The sequence below is a fragment of the Oncorhynchus keta genome, chromosome 19 (genome assembly GCF_023373465.1).
Source record: "Oncorhynchus keta strain PuntledgeMale-10-30-2019 chromosome 19, Oket_V2, whole genome shotgun sequence".
Classification (NCBI taxonomy): Eukaryota; Metazoa; Chordata; class Actinopteri; order Salmoniformes; family Salmonidae; genus Oncorhynchus; species Oncorhynchus keta.
Window position 1 is genome coordinate 70,057,895 of NC_068439.1, and position 21,888 is coordinate 70,079,782.

The window sequence follows — 21,888 nt, forward strand, 5'->3', positions numbered from 1 at the left end:
ATGGTGAGTGACATCAAGCTGGCAAAATTATGCTCTATCATTCTATATTTCGCCTCAGATGTCAGCCAAACTGAACAGTTGTCAGTTGTGATTAGAATTGTGTCACTGAAGGAGGAGCCCCACATAAAGGAAACTTTGATGGGGGTTTTGGAGGCAGAGGAGTCCACAGGCCAACATTTGGCATCCCTGATTCTCAAAAGATTAGAGAAACTAAAAATTCATTTTGAGGACTGTAGAGGACAGTCTTATGATAATGGGGTCAACATGAGAGGCAAAAACAAAGGTGTCCAAGCCAGACTCCTGGAAATGAATCCAAGAGCTCTATTTGTGCCATGTGGGGCTCACACATTGAACCTGGTTGTGGCTGATGCTGATGCTAAAAGTTCTGTCGATGCCACAGGTCACTTTGGCATCTTACACAAACTGTACACCTTGTTCTCAGCCTCCACACAGCGATGGGCCATCCTGAAAAAACATGTGGACATCACTTTGAAGATGTGGACTGAGACAAGGTGGGAGAGTAAAGTTAAGAGTGTCGAGCCACTGAGGTATCAGGCAGCAGCAGTGAGAGAGGCACTGATTGAGGTTTGGGATCAAACCAAAAGACCCTGTGATAAAGATTGAGGCCCAGTCCTTGTCAGAGGAGGTGGGATCATTCCGCTTCAGCATCTGTACAGTGGTGTGTTAGGACATCTTGAGCCAGATCCAACATGTGAGCAAGCTGATGCAGTCTCCCAGTATGCATGTGGATGTTGCAGTCAGTCTTCTCAGAAAGACAGAGAGAGGTCTCAGCAACTAGAGGGCAACAAGCTTTATGACTGCACAAACATCAGCCAAGGATATTTGTGAGGGTATGAATGTAGACGCCGTTCTACAACAAAAAGCCTGAGGTCTACAATGTCGCACTTTTCCTACGAATCATTTGATGAGCCTTTGAGTGATGTCCTGAAGAAGCTGGAGGTGACATTTTTCAATGTCGTTGTTGATGCTGCAACCTCAGCCCTTCAGGAAAGATTTTCCACATTGGAAAATGTGGGAGAGAAGTTTGGAGTGCTGTCAACCTTCCTAAGTCTCTCAAATGAGGAGCTGACAGAACAATGTGAGGCCCTTAGTGTGACACTGCACTATATAAAATACTCTGACTTGGATGGCAGAGGTCTTGCACAGGAACTGAAGAACTTGCCTGACTTGCCATCGAAGACCAGGACCCTGCTTGAGCTGCTGATATTTATACATGAAAGGGAGCTCTCAGAAATGTATCCAAATTTGTGGGCCTCAGAATGTGTCTTACTCTTCCAGTGACCGTAGCTGAAGCAGAGAGGAGCTTTTCAAAGCTGAAGCTCATCAAATCCTACCTGACGTCCACCATGTCACAGGAACGCCTTAGTGGTCTTGCTGTCATCAGTATTAACCATGCAATTGCTGGGCAGATTTCTTACGATGATGTACAGTGGGGCAAAAAAGTATTTAGTCAGCCACCAATTGTGCAAGTTCTCCCACTTAAAAAGATGAGTGAGGCCTTAATTTTCATCATAGGTACACTTCAACTATGACAGACAAAATGAGAGAAATAAAATCCAGAAAATCACATTATAGGATTTTTTATGAATTTATTTGCAAATTATGGTGGAAAATAAGTATTTGGTCACCAACAAACAAGCAAGATTTCTGGCTCTCACAGACCTGTAACTTCTTCTTTAAGAGGCTCCTCTGTCCTCCACTCGTTACCTGTATTAATGGCACCTGTTTGAGCTTGTTATCAGTATAAAAGACACCTGTCCACAACCTCAAACAGTCACACTCCAAACTCCACTATGGCCAAGACCAAAGAGCTGTCAAAGGACACCAGAAACAAAATTGTAGACCTGCACCAGGCTGGGCCGACTGAATCTGCAATAGGTAAGCAGCTTAGTTTGAAGAAATCAACTGTGGGAGCTATTATTAGGAAATGGAAGACATACAAGACCACTGATAATCTCCCTCGATCTGGGGTTTCCACGCAAGATCTCACCCCGTGGGGTCAAAATGATAACAAGAACGGTGAGCAAAAATCCCAGAACCACACGGGGGGACCTAGTGAATGACCTGCAGAGAGCTTGGACCAAAGTAACAAAGCCTACCATCAGTAACACACTACGCCGCCAGGGACTCAAATCCTGCAGTGCCAGACGTGTCACCCTGCTTAAGCCAGTACATGTCCAGGCCCTGTTAAGTTTGCTAGAGAGCATTGGGATGATCCAGAAGAAGATTGGGAGAATGTCATATGGTCAGATGAAACCAAAATATAACTTTTTGGTAAAAACTCAACTCATCGTGTTTGGAGGACAAGGAATGCTGAGTTGCATCCAAAGAACACCATACCTACTGTGAAGCATGGGGGTGAAAACATCATGCTTTGGGGCTGTTTTTCTGCAAAGGGACCAGGACGACTGATCCGTGTAAAGGAAAGAATGAATGGGGCCATGTATCGTGAGATTTTGAGTGAAAACCTCCTTCCATCAGCAAGGGCATTGAAGATGAAACGTGGCTGGGTCTTTCAGCATGACAATGATCCCAAACACACCGCCCGGGCAACATAGGAGTGGCTTCGTAAGAAGCATTTCAAGGTCCTGGAGTGGCCTAGCCAGTCTCCAGATCTCAACCCCATAGAAAATCTTTGGAGGAAGTTGAAAGTCTGTGTTGCCCAGCAACAACCCCAAAACATCACTGCTCTAGAGGAGATCTGCATGGAGGAATGGGCCAAAATACCAGCAACAGTGTGTGAAAACCTTGTGAAGACTTACAGGAAACGTTTGACCTCTGTCATTGCCAACAAAGGGTATATAACAAAGTATTGAGATAAACTTTTGTTATTGACCAAATACTTATTTTCCACCATAATTTGCAAATAAATTCATTAAAAATCTTACAATGTGATTTTCTGGATTTTTTCTTCTCATTTTGTCTGTCATAGTTGAAGTGTACCTATGATGAAAATTACAGGCCTCTCTCATATTTTTAAGTGGGAGAACATGTACAATTGGTGGCTGACTAAATACTTTTTTGCCCCACTGTAATAGTAGCCCCACTAGTAACCCTAACCCTAACCTTAACCCTATCCTAACCTAACCATTATCCTAACCTAATCCTTATTCTAAACCTACCCCTGACCATAACCTTAGTAAGCAGTTGCTTATCAACATATAGTTTGTCGATAGTTTTACCATCTGTAGAGCATTTAGAGCATTTACAGATGGACTATCTAAATAAAGTGTGACCAGAAAGAGAGTGAAAGAGATCATGTGTTTGTAGTTTTGACCCTCTCTACTGTGTTTAACTGTTATTAAGCAAATGCTGTGATTGGGGGTGGTCATAGATGGAGCTCTCTCTGCTCTGTTGTTAACCTCCATTAGCAGGGCTTAGCTGAACAGTACATTATGCTGACATTTCACAAGTGTCATCCAAACAAACTAGTCACTAGCAGTTTTTACTGTCACCCTCACTCATTAACTCACTAAGTCCACTGTCTGTGTCCCAAATATCTCACTCACTCACTCACTCACTCACTCACTCACTCACTCACTCACTCACTCACTCACTCACTCACTCTCCTCTAAATAACCCCATATATGACTACTGCTCTATTCTGCTGTAGCCCTGATGGGTGGAGATACTTATGTCTATGCCCAGCTAATCTTTTTTTTATTGAACCTTTATTTAACTAGGCAAGTCAGTTAAGAACAAATTCTTATTTACAATGACGGCCTACCCCAGCCAAACCCTAACCCGGGAAACGCTGGGCTAATTGTGCGCCGCCCTACGGGACTAACAATCATGGCCGGTTGTGATACAGCCCTGGAATCGAACCAGGGTCTGTAGTGATGTCTCTAACAATGAGATGCAATGCCTTAGACCGCTGCGCCACTTGGGTGCCCAAACTATACATCAGACTGTGACATAAGCTAAGTGAATGACCTGCCAACCCAGCTTTGATGAGAAAACATGGCACCGACAGAGATGTTCACCTCGCTTCACGTTCTTAGGAAACTATGCAGTATTTAGTTTTTTATGTATTATTGCTTACACTGTTTACCCCAGGAAATCTTAAGTCTTATTACATACAGCCAGGAAGAACTATTGGATATATGAGTAACGTCAACTTACCAACATTATGACCAGGAATACGACTTTCCCGAAGCGGATCCTCTGTTTGGACCACCACCCAGGACAATGGATCGGATCCCAGGAGGCGACCCAAAACAAGGGCGCCGCAGAAGGGGTAGACGGAGCGGTCCTCTGGTCAGGCTCTGTAGACGGGCACATCGCTCACCGCTCCTGAGTATACTACTTGCCAATGTCAAGTCTCTTAACAACAAGGTAGACGAAATTCGAGCAAGGGTTGCCTTCCAGAGAGACATCAGAGATTGCAACATTCTCTGTTTCACGGAAACATGGCTCACTCGGGATACGTTATAAGAGTCGGTACAGCCACCCGGTTTCTTCACGCATCACATCGACAGAAACAAACATCGCTCTGGTAAGAAGAAGGGCAGGGGGGTATGCCTTATGATTAACGAGTCGTGGTGTGATCATAACAACATACAGGAACTCAAGTCCTTTTGTTCGCCTGACCTAGAATTCTTACAATCAAACCGACCGCATTATCTACCAAGAGAATTCTCTTCGATTATAATCACAGCCGTGTATGTATATCCCCCAGCCAAGCAGACACCTCGAAGGCCCTGAAAGAACTTCATTGGACTCTATGTAAACTGGAAAACACATATCCTGAGGATGCATTTATTGTAACTGGGGATTTTAACCAAGCTAATCTGAAAACAAGGCTCCCTAATTTTTATCAGAATATCGAATGCGCGACCCAGGCTGGCATTCTGGATCATTGGATCATTGCTACTCTAACTTCCGCAACGCATACAAAGCCCTCCCTCTCCCTCCTTTCGGCAAATCTGACCACGACTCCATTTTGTTGCTCCCAGCCTATAGACAGAAACTAAAACAGGAAACGCCTGTGCTCAGGTCTGTTCAACGCAAGAAAGTTTCTCTTTCTTTATTAAAAATTATGTGGATCTCAACATACGCTGCGCCTTGGTCTGATATTCATTCCAACGAACGTGACTTTTGAGGACAATACAGTGTCACTGATACGGCCCGCTACCAAAACCTGCGGGCTCTCCTTCACCGCAGCCAACATAAGTAAAATATTTAAATGTGTTAACCCTCGCAAGGCTGCCGGCCCAAACGGCATCCCTCGCCGCGTCCTCAGAGCATGCGCAGACCAGCTGGCTGGTGTGTTACAGACATATTCAATCAATCCCTATCCCAGTCTGCTCTTCCCACATGCTTCAAGAGGGCCACCATTGTTCCTGTTCCCAAGAAAGCTAAGGTAACTGAGCTAAACGACTATAGAACTCACTTCTGTCATCATGAAGTGCTTTGAGAGACTAGTCAAGGATCATATCACCTCCACCTTACCTGACACACTAGACCCACTCCAATTAGCTTCTGCACACTGCCCTACCCCATATGGACGAGAAGAATACCTATGTTAGAATGCTGTTCATCGAATACAGCTCAGCATTTAACACCATAGTACCCTCCACACTCGTCATTAAGCTCGAGAGCCTGGGTCTCGGCCCCGCCCTGTGCAACTGGGTCCTGGACTTTGACGGGCCGCCCCCAGGTGGTGAGGGTAGATATCATCCTAACCAACTTGCCATCCAAATACACCTCTGCTGTCTTCGACCAGGATCATTGCCTCATTGCCTGCGTCCGTAATGGGTCTGCCGACCACCCCTCATCACTGTCAAACGCTCCCGAAAACACTTCAGCGAGCAGGCCTTTCTAATCGACCTGACCCGGGTATCCTGGAAGGATATTCACCTTATTCCGTCAGTAGAGGATGCCTGGATATTCTTTAAAAGTGTCTTCCTCGCCATCTTAAATAAGCATGCCCCATTCAAAAAATGTAGAACCAGGAACATATATAGCCCTTGGTTCACTCCAGACCTGACTGCCCTTGACCAGCACAAAAACATCCTGTGGCGTACTGCATTAGCATCGAATAGCCCCGGCGATATGCAACTTTTCAGGGAAGTAAGGTACCAATATACACAGGCAGTTAGGAAAGCTAGCTTTTTCAAACAGAAATGTGCATCCTGTAGCACTAACACCAAAAAGTTCTGGGACACTGTACAGGCCATGGAGAATAAGGGCACCTCCGCCCAGGTGCCCACTGCACTGAGGTTAGGAAACACTGTCACCACCGATAAATCAGAGATAATTGAGAATTTCAATAAGCATTATTCTACGGCTGGCCATGCTTTCCACCTGGCTACCCCTACCCCGGTCAACAGCCCTGCACCCCTCATTGCAACTTGCCCAAGCCTCCTCATTTCTCCTTCACCCAAATCCAGAAAGCTGATGTTCTGAAAGAGCTCCAAAATCTGGACCCCCTACAGGTCAGCAGGGCTAGACAATCTGGACCCTCTCTTCCTAAAATGATCTGCAGAAATTGTTGCAACCCCTATTACTAGCTTGTTCAACCTCTCTTTCATATCGTCTGAGATCCCCAAAGATTGGAAAGCTGCCGCGGTCATCCCCCTCTTCTAAGGGGGAGACACTGTAGACCCAAACTACTACAGACCTATATCTATCCTACCCTGCCTTTCTAAGGTCTTCAAAAGCCAAGTTAACAAACAGATCACTGACTATTTAGAATCCCACCGTACCTTCTCCGCTATGCAATCTGGTTTCCGAGCTCGTCATGGGTGCACCTCAGGCACGCTCAAGGTCCTAAACGACATCATAACTGCCATCAATAAGAGACAATACTGTGCAGCTGTATTCATCGACCTGGCCAAGGCTTTCGACTCTGTCAATCACCACATTCTCATCAGCAGACTCAACAGCCTTGGTTTCTCACCCCCAAAGCCAATTCCTCCTTCGGCCTCTCCTTCCAGTTCTCTGCTGCCAATGACTGGAACGAACTGGAAAAATCACTGGAGCTGGAGACTCATATCTCCCTCACTAGCTTTAAGCACCAGCTGTCAAAGCAGCTCACAGATCACTGCACTTGTACATAGCCCATCCAACTAACTCATCACCATATTGTGATTTATTTTGCTCCTTTGCACCCCATTATCGCTACTTGCACACTCATCTTCTGCACATCTATCACCCCAGTGTTTAATTTGCTGTACTGTAATTATTTCGCCACTATGGCCTATTTATTGCCTCACCCCCCCTTATCCTACCTCATTTGCACACACTGTATATAGACTTCTTCTATTGTATTATTGACTGTATGTTTGTTTATTCCATGTGTAACTCTGTGTTGTTGTTTGTGTCGCACTGCTTTGCTTTATCTTGGCCAGGTCACAGTTGTAAATAACAACTTGCTCTCAACTAGCCTACCTGGTTAAATAAAGGTGAAATGAAAATAAAAAGGGTAGGAAACAACATCTCCTCCCCGCTGATCCTCAACACTAAGGCTCCACAAAGGTGCGTTCTCAGCCCTCTCCTGTACTCCCTGTTCACCCATGACTGCGTGGCCTTGCACGTCTCCAACTCAATCATCAAATTTACAGACAACACTACAGTGGTAGGCTTGATTACCAACAACGAGGAGATGGCCTACAGGGAGGAGGTGAGGGCCCTCGGAGTGTGGTGTCAGGAAAATAACCTCACACTCAACGTCACCAAAACAACGGAGATGATCGTGGACTTCAGGAAACAGCAGAAGGAGCACACCCCCATCCACATCGACGGGACATTAGCGGAGAAGGTGGAAAATTTTAAGTTCCTCGGCGTACACATCACGGACAAACTGAAATGGTCCACACACAGACAGCGTGGTGAAAAAGGAACAACGCCTCTTCAACCTCAGGAGGCTGAAGAAATTTGGCTTGTCACTGAAAACACTCACAAACTTTTACAGATGCACAATCGAGAGCATCCTGTTGGGCTATATCACCGCCTGGTACGGCAACTGCTCCGCCCACAAGCGTAAGGCTCTCCAGAGGGTAGTGAGGTCAGCACAACGCATCACCGGGGGCAAACTACCTGCCCTCCAGGACACCTACACCACCCGATGTCACAGGAAGGCCAAAAAGATCATCAAGGACAAGAACCACCCGAGCCACTGCCTGTTCACCCCGCTATCATCCAGAAGGCGAGGTCAGTACAGGTGCATCAAATCTGGAACCGAGAGACTGAAAAACATATTCTATCTCAAGGCCATCAGACTGTTAAACAGCCATCACTCAAGCCATTACTTGAGTGGCTGCTGCCAACATACTGACTCAAATCTCTAGCCACTTTAATAATTAAAAATAGGATGTAATAAATGTATCACTAGTCACTTTAAACAATGCCACTTTATATAATGTTTACATACCCTACATTACTCATCTCATATGTATATACTGTACTCTATACCATCTACTGCATCTTGCCTATGCCGCACGGCCATCGCTCATCCATATATTTATATATACAAATTCTTATTCATTTCTTTACACTTGTGTGTATAAGGTAGTTGTTGTGAAATTGTTAGATTACTTGTTAGATATTACTGCACGGTCGAACTAGAAGCACAAGCATTTCGCTACACTCGCATTAACATCTGCTAACCATGTGTAAGTGACCAATAAAATTTGACTTGCCAAACTATTTCTCTCCTGCTCTATAATGATGACAGTAGGTTAATAAGTTAAAGGTAGTAGAGCATTTGAATAAGCTTGTCAGAAATCTGCTGATTATCACATTTAGTTTCAATTTCACACCAAACCAAAGGCTGTTGTGTAAAATGCCACCATGTATCACAGGGTGATGCAGCAACCTTTATTATCAATTTGTGAATACGGTTCGAAGTGGAGCCAATTTTCCAAAAATGAAGTATCCACTGGTATTGTGCCTCTGTAAATTGCTTTCGCACATTTTGACAAGACTGGAATCATACTGGCTGCATTTGAAATGGCACCCTATTCCCTATATAGGGCATGGGCCCTGGTCAAAAGTAGTACAATTTGTTGGGAATAGGGTGCCATTTGGGATACATACAATGCCTTGATAAATGTGATCGTGCTCAAGGTCGCACAATATCTGGAGTCTAACACACACACACACACAACAGCCTCTATCTGCAGAGGCAGCTAGCTATTATTCCCCCACAGCAAGAGAACGAGCAGATAGAAGTGGACCGGAGAGGCAGCCAACGAGGTGGCTAGAGTACTAAACTAAATGCTTTTGAGAATCCACTGAAAAGCAGAGTCTGTTCTTTTTAATGACTGCAGTAAATTATTTGGCTTCAAATATATAATGCTCTAATGAAATGTACATTGACCCGTTGCACCTGTTAAATATATCATTTGTGTACTGAAATAATTGGAAGTTAATTTAATTGATGTGCCTGCTCTATCCAGTGATAATTGGTTAGAATTATTATATAATTTACATATTTCCTATTAAACTGCATGGGACTAGAATTATGCTGGAATTTTGTTGGAGAAAAAAAAAACACTTTAAAAAAGCCAAACCATTGGAAGAATGCAATTACTAAAAGCTATTTCACAAATGCATTTCAGGTGAGGTCAAGGACAATTTTGAACAATAAATAATTAGATGAAAATGTAATGGTGTTTAATGTGCACATAAAATGGCACAAAGCTTGATAATGAAAGAGGAAGGTGTGTACTCTACATGTTTGATTTATGAAGCTCTATATTTACCTATGTTATGGTTATAAAAGAGTAAAATGCAATATATATGGAGGGGGAAAAAGTATGATATTTTCATCATTTACTTTTTGTTCTACCAAAAAGGTTATTTGACATTCTATTCACTGTAAAATAAACGGTGCTCACAATAAGCAAACAGTTAGCAAATTAGCCCTGATGTCAATATAGTACAGTTTTGTGCTGTGAATTCCAAAGGAATCCATCTCTCCATACTCATTAATGATTGATGCAGGCTTATCATCCTCCATCCGTTTTATAGCTTCCGGAATCGTGACAGTCATCTGTAGTTTCCATACACGCACACACACACACGCACACACACACACACGCACGCGCGCGCACACGCACACACACACACACACACACACACACACACACACACACACACACACACACACACACACACACACACACACACACACACACACACACACACACACACACACACACACACACACACACACACACAATGGCCTCTATCCAAGGGACAGAGAATAGCTTTGCTGCTGCTGCAGGCACTAAACAGTAGCCCTCAGTCTCTCTTAATGAGGATGGAGAAAGCAATAGTTATTTGTGAACAATATTCTTTTGTGTTGCTCTCTCATAAATGATCCCCACTGACACCATCATTAACTGGACAGTGTTTATTGGTTCCTATCGCTCAATACCCTGTCTACCAGAAACAAAATGCCCCCTTCACTGTGTCCTGGTTTATGTCTGGATAGATTTCCTTAAAAAAGGGATAATTTTCCCTCCTGAATACACAATTGTAGCATCATTACATCTGAAGGATCTCTCATTCATTCACAGCCATCTGTGCAATAATCCCCCTTTCCTGTTCCATGTGTATAGAGAGGCAGCGGTGGCTGGCAGTCATAGTAGTGTGGGCAGATGATTAGGATTGAGGGCTTGGAGTGAGTGAAGGGGACTGGAATCATTTGGCAGCTAGGAGGAGGCATAACAGAAGCCTCTGCTCTGCTAAATCTATCTCTGACTGATATTTTATTTTACAGTATTTGTTGGCCTCCCTCAGAATTTGAAATAGGCAACAACTATCCTGGTTTCTTGTTAATATTTAATTGTACAGTAGGCCTAGATGTATAATTCCCCAAAGAAGGCCCTGATTTTGTGATAAAGCAAAGCAGATGGATGGTGGGAGTCCTGGTTTCTCTGCAGCCTACTGTTATTTCACCATCACCCTTTCTTTAATATTAATAGGGCTTTTTGTTTGTTATTTCTCATCGTTAGACAATACTATCTACAAAGGATAGATAAAGCTGCATTTAGAAAACACTGACGGCCTTAGTGAAATATTCTGCTTTGTGTGTTGGTCAGCATAATGTTTATTTTGTGTGTGTGTGTGTGTGTGTGTGTGTGTGTGTGTGTGTGTGTGTGTGTGTGTGTGTGTGTGTGTGTGTGTGTGTGTGTGTGTGTGTGTGTGTGTGTGTGTGTGTGTGTGTGTGTGTGTGTGTGTGTGTGTGTGTGTGTGTGTGTGTAACAGAAAGCAGCCAGGGCAGTTCAGAGAACTCCCATTTAGCAGGGGTTTTCTCATTAGTGACTTTTCCCTTTTAAAGCCTTTGTTTGTGAGCCATATTAGCGGCGTAATGAGACGCTCCACATAAGCAGGGTCAGTAGCTTTGGCTGCACTCGCTGCCCTGCCGCCATGCCAGGGGGCCCATAAACACAGCCAAACCCATGTCATTATCCCACGTCTGCTTAGCAGTCTCTGATGTAGTTGTTAACTGAGAGAACAACAGTCAAAACATGCCCACCATGCAGTACCAATACAAGTCCCCTAAGCGGGCAATATGGCCACCCGCTGGGGTGCCGACACTGATTGGCCAGAACTGTCGCTCTACTGTCGTTATGAAGCTTTCATGTCAAAGCCAAAGTTTCTGAACCTAATGATGGGGAGATGTGTTGAATGCCACAGCATGGGGCTTTGGCCTCGGCTGAATAACCTAGTTCACAAATCAGTTATTAGGTACATAAATAGTTATGGTGCATCTGCCTTGTTGCGTCCCAAATGTGACTCGATCCCCTATAGAGTGTACTACTTTTGAGCAGGGCTCATAGGACTCTGGTCAAAAGTAGTGCACTGGGGAACAGGGTGTCATCTGGGAAGCACCCCTGACTCCAAGAAAGAAGCCAAAGTAAAGAAGTTTGGCTATTTGGGGGATTGTGTGCTTACCCAGATGTCATGGTGATAAGGGCTGTTTGTTAAAGCATGCATTCAGCAGGCACTCAAATGTCAATGCTAAAATAGGGAGATGAGAGGAATACTGAGCTGTCTTTGTGGAAGGCTTTCAAGCATATGTCCATGAACACAGTACGGGTTCAAATGTGCCATTCACAGACCGCACAGCTCAATGCCTGTAAAAGAGAATAGGAGACCCTTTTCAAAGAGCACCCTGTATACCCCGTCTCCGGAGCTACATAGCCATGTTAAGCCATGTTACACCTCCTGCACGTTGTTAGTTGACTTTCAACATAGAAGACACCCAGACATATACAGAACGGACACATATAGAACATAAGGCACCGAGTCGACTGGACCAAGTCCACCCGACTGAAGCAGGGGCTGACGATCCAGGACATACAGACAGGGCAGAAAAGGGACGTTATTGTTACAGAGAGAGCTGTGTTATCTGAGGGCTGAAGATCCAGGACATACAGACAGGGCAGAAAAGGGACGTTATTGTTACAGAGAGAGCTGTGTTATCTGAGGGCTGAAGATCCAGGACATACAGACAGGGCAGAAAAGGGACGTTATTGTTACAGAGAGAGCTGTGTTATCTGAGGGCTGAAGATCCAGGACATACAGACAGGGCAGAAAAGGGACGTTATTGTTACAGAGAGAGCTGTGTTATCTGAGGGCTGAAGATCCAGGACATACAGACAGGGCAGAAAAGGGACGTTATTGTTACAGAGAGAGCTGTGTTATCTGAGGGCTGAAGATCCAGGACATACAGACAGGGCAGAAAAGGGACGTTATTGTTACAGAGAGAGCTGTGTTATCTGAGGGCTGAAGATCCAGGACATACAGACAGGGCAGAAAAGGGACGTTATTGTTACAGAGAGAGCTGTGTTATCTGACGGCTGAAGATCCAGGACATACAGACAGGGCAGAAAAGGGACGTTATTGTTACAGAGAGAGCTGTGTTATCTGAGGGCTGAAGATCCAGGACATACAGACAGGGCAGAAAAGGGACGTTATTGTTACAGAGAGAGCTGTGTTATCTGAGGGCTGAAGATCCAGGACATACAGACAGGGCAGAAAAGGGACGTTATTGTTACAGAGAGAGCTGTGTTATCTGAGGGCTGAAGATCCAGGACATACAGACAGGGCAGAAAAGGGACGTTATTGTTACAGAGAGAGCTGTGTTATCTGAGGGTTGAAGATCCAGGACATACAGACAGGGCAGAAAAGGGACGTTATTGTTACAGAGAGAGCTGTGTTATCTGAGGGCTGAAGATCCAGGACATACAGACAGGGCAGAAAAGGGACGTTATTGTTACAGAGAGAGCTGTGTTATCTGAGGGCTGAAGATCCAGGACATACAGACAGGGCAGAAAAGGGACGTTATTGTTACAGAGAGAGCTGTGTTATCTGAGGGCTGAATGGATCCCGTTGATCGCTGTAAGAAAGACAGCTATGCACACAAAAGGGAAGCCTTGCATGTAATGAATAAAGATCATCTCGCCACTACACAGAGACTGGTGGAAATACACCAGGAGATACACACACAATGAGACGGAAAGTAGGACATACATGTGCAAGCAGATCACACACAAGAACTCTCTCCATGTATCGTGATCACTAGGGCTTACTATTTTTATCATAGTAACCCTGTCCCTATTCTGTTTCATTCGTTCAATACTGTATACGTAGTATGGGGGAATACAATGCATTTTCTATTTCTGATGATTCCTAAGGCAGGAACCGGAGGACCCTTATCAATTTAAGAGTGTGGCCCCAATCGAGTGGAGTTGTTGCTTTTAATCCACTTCTATGTAATTTCACAGTTTGGGCCCTAAGCTCATCCACAAACACTTCATAGAAAGGACTGAGAGAGGACAGCTGGTCAGCCCCAGATCTGTTGACTCAATGCCGTATACTGACTGATTCATTATGATACTGTTTTAGCAAGTCATCAACACTATATCCACCTCCTTCACATAGGAGATTTAAATTCATGACCTTTGACAAATCAAATCTGCCTGCCCTCAGCTCAGAGAGCATGTGACAAGCCTCTGCTGGTTCAACACTCTACCAGGTGGGGGCAGTCTTGACCAAGGTTAGGAACTGGTCGGGAAAGTGCTCGGGAAGCAGCAGCCAGAAAGCAACGATGATAGTACGGTGATAACACATTACATTAAGCTGTACTAAATATTATACAATGAATTTATGATAATTAATGTGCTAACTGCCCATTAGTTTACAAATAGTTTTTTACCAGTGGCGGCTGCTGAGGGGAGGACGGCTCATAAAAATGTCTGGAATGGAGTCAATGGAATGGCATCAAACACGTGGTTTCCATGTTTTTGATAGCATTGCATTTACTCCATTCCAGCCATTATTATGAGCCGTCCTTTTCTCTGCAGCCTCCACTGGTTTATACATATGTTCTTCAAAGTTATAACACATTAGTTGAAAATAATGTGTGTTTGTCATTATTTAGCAACTTTCCAGATACTAGGCATATAGCTTGTATGCTTATATTGACAATAACAGTAGGCTCGTCTGGTAGAAGGTCAGAGTAAACAAAGATGTGAGCAACGAAGTCCCTGCTTTTGTTCCCGGAAACCCCAACCTTGTCAGTGGCCGTTTATTTCCCACACACCACCCTCTCTAAATGACATCTTTCCTTACTGTTGGAACTCAACCTTGTTTCACTTCTCACTGTATAGGCACAAATATAAATGGCATTCATGGGATTTGCTCTCCTCTAACTGTCACAAGGCTCAAGGTCACAGCGAGACCACTCGGCTCTAGTGTGGTATTTAAGCAATAATGCAAAAAGGAGTTGTGGTATATGGCCAATATACCACGGCTAAGGGATGTTCTTACGCACGACGCAGCACGGAATGGTATATTGGCCATGTACCACAAACCCCAGGGGTACCTTATTGGGGCGGCAGGATAGCCTAATGGTTAGAGCGTTGGGCTAGTAACCAAACGGTTGCAAGTTCAAATCCCCGAGCTGACAAGGTACAAATATGTTGTTTTGCCCCTGAACAGGCAGTACCTAGGCCGTCACTGAAAATAAGAATTTGTTCTTAAACGACTTCCCTAGTTACATAAAGGTAAAATATAAAATTGCTATTATAAACTGGTTACCAACATAATTAGAGCAGTAAAAATAAATGTTTTGTCATACACGTGGTGTACGGTCTGATATACCACAGCTGTCAGCCAATCAGCAGTCAGTGCTCGAACTGCCCAGTTTATAATGTAATATATCCCATGCGTTTATGGGGAAACGGGCCTATTTGAACCAAAGACAGAACAAAGCATAGGAACTGCTCCTCTGATCATAATTACTGGAGTTCAACTGCTTTATCTATTTCTATTAGAAAAGTCTAAACGGGATCCTTAGGACATCCCCACTCTGACGTCACCCCATTGAAGTTGAAATTTAACACGGTTAAGGTTATGGTTAAGGTTAGGGAACGGGTAGAGTAAGGGTAGGATGTCCCATGATCCCAAATAGCACTAACCTATTTCTATTAGTCATTAGTAAATATCTAAAGCCTCTGCACAATTACTACAAGGCATGACACCATCGACTAGGTGAGAGAGTGAGATATGAGAAACATGAGCATCGATCACCCATTGAAGCTCAGTAGGTAACTTTATTGTAAACATATACATTTTAAGGGATAGTTCACTGAAACTACAGTGCACATCTGGTGAAAAGGGAAGTTTAGGACAATTCAATTCAACACGATTATAATGAGAAAATCATAGCAGGGTCTTCGACAAAATGAGTGCCTTTTCTGTTCCTTTGATATTGTAGATAGAAATGTAAAGTCCTGTTATATTAAATGACGTGCTATTTAATATAGACCACATGGACAATTCAATAATTCAGTTCGATATGAATGAAGACTTGCTGAAGTCAGCATTTTGACATGTCCCTCTGTGCACCCTGGGAACTTCTAGGAAGTTATTACCATCATTGTAAAGCCTTCATTCATTTGTTGCTTTGACAAAGTCATTTCTGAAGATGTTTATTTATTTCATGTCATTAGTGATTCATTTTAATGTAAAAACCACAACAACCTGTCCCTCATTTTAAGGTCAACCCTGTTATGTGAACTAAACTCTCATTTTAAAATTGTAGAACTATTCCTTTTTAAAGAAACATTGAACATCTAATAGTCAAAATGGTGTAAAAGCAGGTAAGATGGTTCAACACTTTTTGACAATTTTCTGGTGTTTTGTGTTGGAAAAGTGAGCGGGTTGACCATAACGTGTTAACCCTGTTACCCATAGATAGACAGGCTAGAAATGTTTTAGGGTTTCTTTTTTTGGGTTGAAGCTCGCATTCAATTACCCCTCCCTGCCCCACACAACAAGCTTCCATCACCATCACAAGGGGATTTAACCCTGTTACTTGATTTGGCACTTAATAGGCACTTGCTCTAGTAAAAATGTTATTTAACCCCTTGAGATGGGGAAACGTGTTCTTTATCAAACTGAACATGTGCCCTTTATGACAGAATGTCACAATTAGGTGAAATATATATTTTTTAAATTACCAAGTTACACTACTCAAAACGTACTCAGTTGGTGGAACCGCCCATCAGATCCTCTATCAATGCATACGAGAGAGAGAGGAACAAGCAGGGCTCCTCTTCGTGCAGGTCAAACAGTGAGACACTATCCTCTGTGCTCCAGACAGCCCTCCAGACAGTCACACAGGTCCTATTGTCTCAGAGGTGCTGGGCACTGCCAATAAAACACTGCTGTTAGGACGGGAGGGGCGACCCGTCCCGTCACGTCTGCCTTTTCACACACATATACATCAACTTATCTGACTGCCTTGGTGATTGATGTGAGCGGTGCCCATTTCCCTTCATAGTGCACTACTTTTGACCAGTGCCCATTTCCCTTCATAGTGCACTACTTTTGACCAGTGCCCATTTCCCTTCATAGTGCACTACTTTTGACCAGTGCCCTCAGAACAGTCTCAATTCATCAGGGCATGGACTCTTCAAGGTGTAGAAAGCGTTCCACAGGAATGCTGGCCCATGTTAACTCTAATGCTTCACACTATTGTGTCAAGTTGGCTGGATGTCCTTTGGGTGGTGGAACATAACTTGATACACACGGGAAACTGTTGAGCGTAAAAAACCCAGCAACGTTGCAGTTGTTGACACACTCAAACTAGTGCGCCTTGACACCTTCTACCATACCCCGTCCAAAGGCACTTAAATATCTTGTCTTGCCCATTCATCCTCTCTGAATGACACACATACACAATCCAGGGCTCAATTGTGTTAAGGCTTAAAGATCATTCTTTAACCTGTCTCCTCCCCTTCATCTACACTGATTGAAGTGGTGACATCAATAAGGGATCATAGTTTTCACCTGGATTCACTTGGTCAGTCTATGTCATGGAAAGAGCAGGTGTTCCTAATGTTTTGTACACTCATATATATGCTGGGGACCGATGTGCACTGCAAATGCATGCCAAACTCTCCTTTGAAAATAATTGAATCACACTCCAGTTAAAGGCTAACCGGGGGAACATGTTTGTTATTAAAACACTTTATCCTCAAAGCTCATCCTCTGCATTTCCATGCTAATGGGCAGGTAAGGGCCCTAGCGCTCTCGGATTACTGGCCACACTAGGCCCACTGCCAGTGGCATCCCTTCCTTTTAACAGAGTGCTTTCAATTCAGATCAATTTAGCCCAATTAAACTGCTTTACATCCCACAGAGAGTGTTTTAGAGCGACATTACAAACCATCCTTTTCAATTAGGCATGATGAAAATATCCATGACAGATCCCATTTTTTCACATTTTAATATCTGAATATATACCATGAATGTCCTGGGTGCCCTTTGATAACTCTGTTAACTCCCATTTTGTTATCAGTACCTGAGGTCATCATCTTTGGGTCGCATCATGGGTCTCTTGGTCGATAACCATCCTAATAGTCCGTTGTGAACTCATAAAGCTAGCTACAGTGGTAACTAATTTATGCCGTGAATATACTGAAATATATGCTGTTTGGTGCATGTGCTTGAGGATCTCGTTCTGCACAACAATGAAACCGTTATTTAAGGACTCTTAATTTACTAGTCTCACTACATGTTGAATGTAACAGTTATTTAGTCTCACTTGAATGTAACCCCTCATACTTTGTACAAGCAGCTGCCTCTTGGTGCCTCTGAAAAGAGATCTCTATATGTTTGTGACAGATGTTGCTCTGTCAAATCAGTATTTGTCTTTGCTCACTGGTCTCCATAGAGGAGCAGAATAACAGAGCTGGCTGGGTGGATGCAGAAAAATGTACCGATTGAGTTCTGTGCAAATTTGAGATAGAGCCTGATCTGCTATGCAGAGTAAGTGTGGCTCACTGGAAATCTTCACTTTTGCATTTGGGAGTAGTATTGACTTTGACCAGATATGGGCATCTTTTAATACAGCACAAGTGCCATAATTCCACCGGTCACTTCATGTTAATATCATCAGGATAGTGGTGGATATGAAACAAACTATTTCAGATATTTAATACCTTTTAACTGAGTAAGAAAAAGCAAGCAACGCTTTGGAGTATAATCAATGTACCAACACAACAAACCTTGAGCCTTTTCACAACTGTACTGCTCAGCATTGAAAGCAGATAATTATTTCACATAGTTGGGCTTCCTTTTGTTGTGACAGAGATGATTGATGGGGGAATATATCATGTACAGTTGACAAGGTATTGAGACATTTTTTACGTTTTTATTCCGGTATTAAAAGAGGAATTTGCAGCAATTTTCTAGCAAATAATTGTTATGGTTCAGCAGCAGTAACCCATGGAGCCACTCAAAAGCACTCATTTCCATCAGGGCTTTGCCAGCACAGAAATTGTATTCATGTTATAGTGACTGGGTACATCTTCCCAACCTTCAAATAAATAGATGAAAAATAAACATGATTCATGAACAGTAACACCTTGAGTGTTTCCTGTTGAAGAGACAGCGGTGAATGACAATGGCATCACAAATCACATTATGTACTGTAAATTCCATTCACACGGTTGCTACACTTTAACCTTCATAGTCACACTGGTAGGTAGAACTGCCATTTGACAACAGCATTGATATGATTCAGATGCAACATACACGTTGGACAACTCCGTATATACAATCAAAACAACTCGGGATGGAACCCTGTGTTTGGTTAAACTGCAGTCTCCATCAAAAGCTGAAAATGGAAAACGGAACTGAGGGGCAAGGCTCGCTGTGATGTAAAGATTGGTCAATTCACCTTGTGCTGCAATACGAACACAATTACTTTTTAATAACACCTGCACAAAAAGCTATGTCCTTTCACTTACTGCATCAACTTAAAACTTAACCCTGGCATGCTAGCTTTGGCTTCCTTGACATGCCACAATTTCTTTCATAATAGACTCTGGCTACACCTTCAAAACTGCTACACGTTGAGGCCAAAAGGGGCTAATTTGGTACAGTCCCTCTCTGGCTGTTTTAAAAGTCAGTCGTTCAACTCCAAGTAGACCGTTGCAATGATGTTATTTTCTTCAGAATCAGAAATGTAATCATCGCTCCTCCTGCAGACCTACACCGTCCTCTCCTCCTAAAGACCTACACCGTCCTCTCCTCCTACAGACCTACACCGTCCTCTCCTGCTACAGACCTACACCGTCCTCTCCTGCTACAGACCTACACCGTCCACTCCTGCTACAGACCTACACCGTCCTCTCCTGTTACAGACCTACACCGTCCTCTCCTCCTACAGACCTACACCGTCCTCTCCTGCTACAGACCTACCCCGTCCTCTCCTGCTACAGATCTACACCGTCCTCTCCTCCTGCAGACCTACACCGTCCTCTCCTGCTACAGACCTACACCGTCCTCTCCTCCTAAAGACCTACACCATCCTCTCCTCCTACAGACCTACACCGTCCTCTCCTGCTACAGACCTACAATGTCCTCTCCTGCTACAGACCTACACTGTCCTCTCCTGCTACAGACCTACACTGTCCTCTCCTGATACAGACCTACACCATCCTCTCCTGCTACAGACCTACACCGTCCTCTCCTGCTACAGACCTACACCGTCCTCTCCTGCTACAGACCTACACCGTCCTCTCCTGCTACAGACCTACACCGTCCTCTCCTCCTACAGACCTACACCGTCCTCTCCTCCTACAGACCTACACCGTCCTCTCCTGCTACAGATCTACACCGTCCTCTCGTCCTACAGACCTACACCATCCTCTCGTCCTACAGACCTACACCATCCTCTCCTCCTACAGACCTACACCGTCCTCTCCTGCTACAGACCTACACCGTCCTCTCCTGCTACAGACCTACACCGTCCTCTCCTCCTGCAGACCTACACCGTCCTCTCCTGCTACAGACCTACACCGTCCTCTCCTGCTACAGATCTACACCGTCCTCTCCTCCTGCAGACCTACACAATCCTCTCCTGCTACAGACCTACACCGTCCTCTCCTCCTACAGACCTACACCATCCTCTCCTCCTACAGACCTACACCGTCCTCTCCTGCTACAGACCTACACCGTCCTCTCCTCCTACAGACCTACACCGTCCTCTCCTCCTACAGACCTACACCGTCCTCTCCTCCTACAGACCTACACCGTCCTCTCCTGCTACAGACCTACACCGTCCTCTCCTGCTACAGACCTACACCGTCCTCTCCTGCTACAGACCTACACCGTCCTCTCCTGCTACAGACCTACACCGTCCTCTCCTCCTACAGACCTACACCGTCCTCTCCTCCTACAGACCTACACCGTCCTCTCCTCCTACAGACCTACACCGTCCTCTCCTCCTACAGACCTACACCGTCCTCTCCTCCTACAGACCTACACCGTCCTCTCCTCCTACAGACCTACACCGTCCTCTCCTGCTACAGACCTACACCGTCCTCTCCTCCTACAGACCTACACCGTCCTCTCCTCCTACAGACCTACACCGTCCTCTCCTCCTACAGACCTACACCGTCCTCTCCTCCTACAGACCTACACCGTCCTCTCCTCCTACAGACCTACACCGTCCTCTCCTGCTACAGATCTACACCGTCCTCTCCTCCTACAGACCTACACCGTCCTCTCCTCCTACAGACCTACACCGTCCTCTCCTCCTACAGACCTACACCGTCCTCTCCTCCTACAGACCTACACCGTCCTCTCCTCCTACAGACCTACACCGTCCTCTCCTCCTACAGACCTACACCGTCCTCTCCTCCTACAGACCTACACCGTCCTCTCCTCCTACAGACCTACACCGTCCTCTCCTCCTACAGACCTACACCGTCCTCTCCTCCTACAGACCTACACCGTCCTCTCCTCCTACAGACCTACACCGTCCTCTCCTCCTACAGACCTACACCGTCCTCTCCTCCTACAGACCTACACCGTCCTCTCCTCCTACAGACCTACACCGTCCTCTCCTCCTACAGACCTACACCGTCCTCTCCTCCTACAGACCTACACCGTCCTCTCCTCCTACAGACCTACACCGTCCTCTCCTCCTACAGACCTACACCGTCCTCTCCTCCTACAGACCTACACCGTCCTCTCCTCCTACAGACCTACACCGTCCTCTCCTCCTACAGACCTACACAGTCCTCTCCTCCTACAGACCTATAGTACAGGTAACTGTGGCTAGAATGGGTCATTTGTGAAAAGAGCACAATTTCTTCTATTAACACATACTTTCTTTTTATGGATCTTCTTCTGATCCCTCCACGTGATAACGTCAAGAAATGTTGGAATCCAAACACTGTATTTCAGAATGTCATATGCAACACTTTAGCATGTCTAACCCGTACAGTACTGTATATCTTGTTGCCATGGTAATGAAAAGTAAAATGTGATGTATTAAAAAGACTGATCATCGTCTGTACCTGCACAAAGTTTACTTTCACCAGTTCCTTG

General features: G+C 44.6%; 1 protein-coding gene across 1 annotated transcript; it reads left to right on the top strand.

Moving 5' to 3' along the window:
- Positions 1–897: 897 nt before the first annotated feature.
- LOC118397887 (adhesive plaque matrix protein-like) lies at positions 898–21,635 on the top strand. Its single transcript, XM_052468962.1, has 3 exons — positions 898–1,099; positions 1,300–1,404; positions 19,591–21,635. Exons 1-3 carry the CDS (start codon positions 898–900, stop codon positions 21,633–21,635), a joined length of 2,352 nt encoding a protein of 783 aa, XP_052324922.1.
- Positions 21,636–21,888: the final 253 nt, after the last annotated feature.

Excerpts from the sequence above, each read along its gene's own strand:
- LOC118397887 (XM_052468962.1), top strand. The coding sequence starts at position 898 with ATGTCGCACTTTTCCTACGAATCATTTGATGAGCCTTTGAGTGATGTC. Across the intron at positions 1,100-1,299 it reads TGAGGAGCTGACAGAACAAT|TGACCGTAGCTGAAGCAGAG; the intron begins GTGAGGCCCTTA and ends TTACTCTTCCAG. Across the intron at positions 1,405-19,590 it reads TAGTGGTCTTGCTGTCATCA|ACCTACACCGTCCTCTCCTG; the intron begins GTATTAACCATG and ends CTCCTCCTACAG.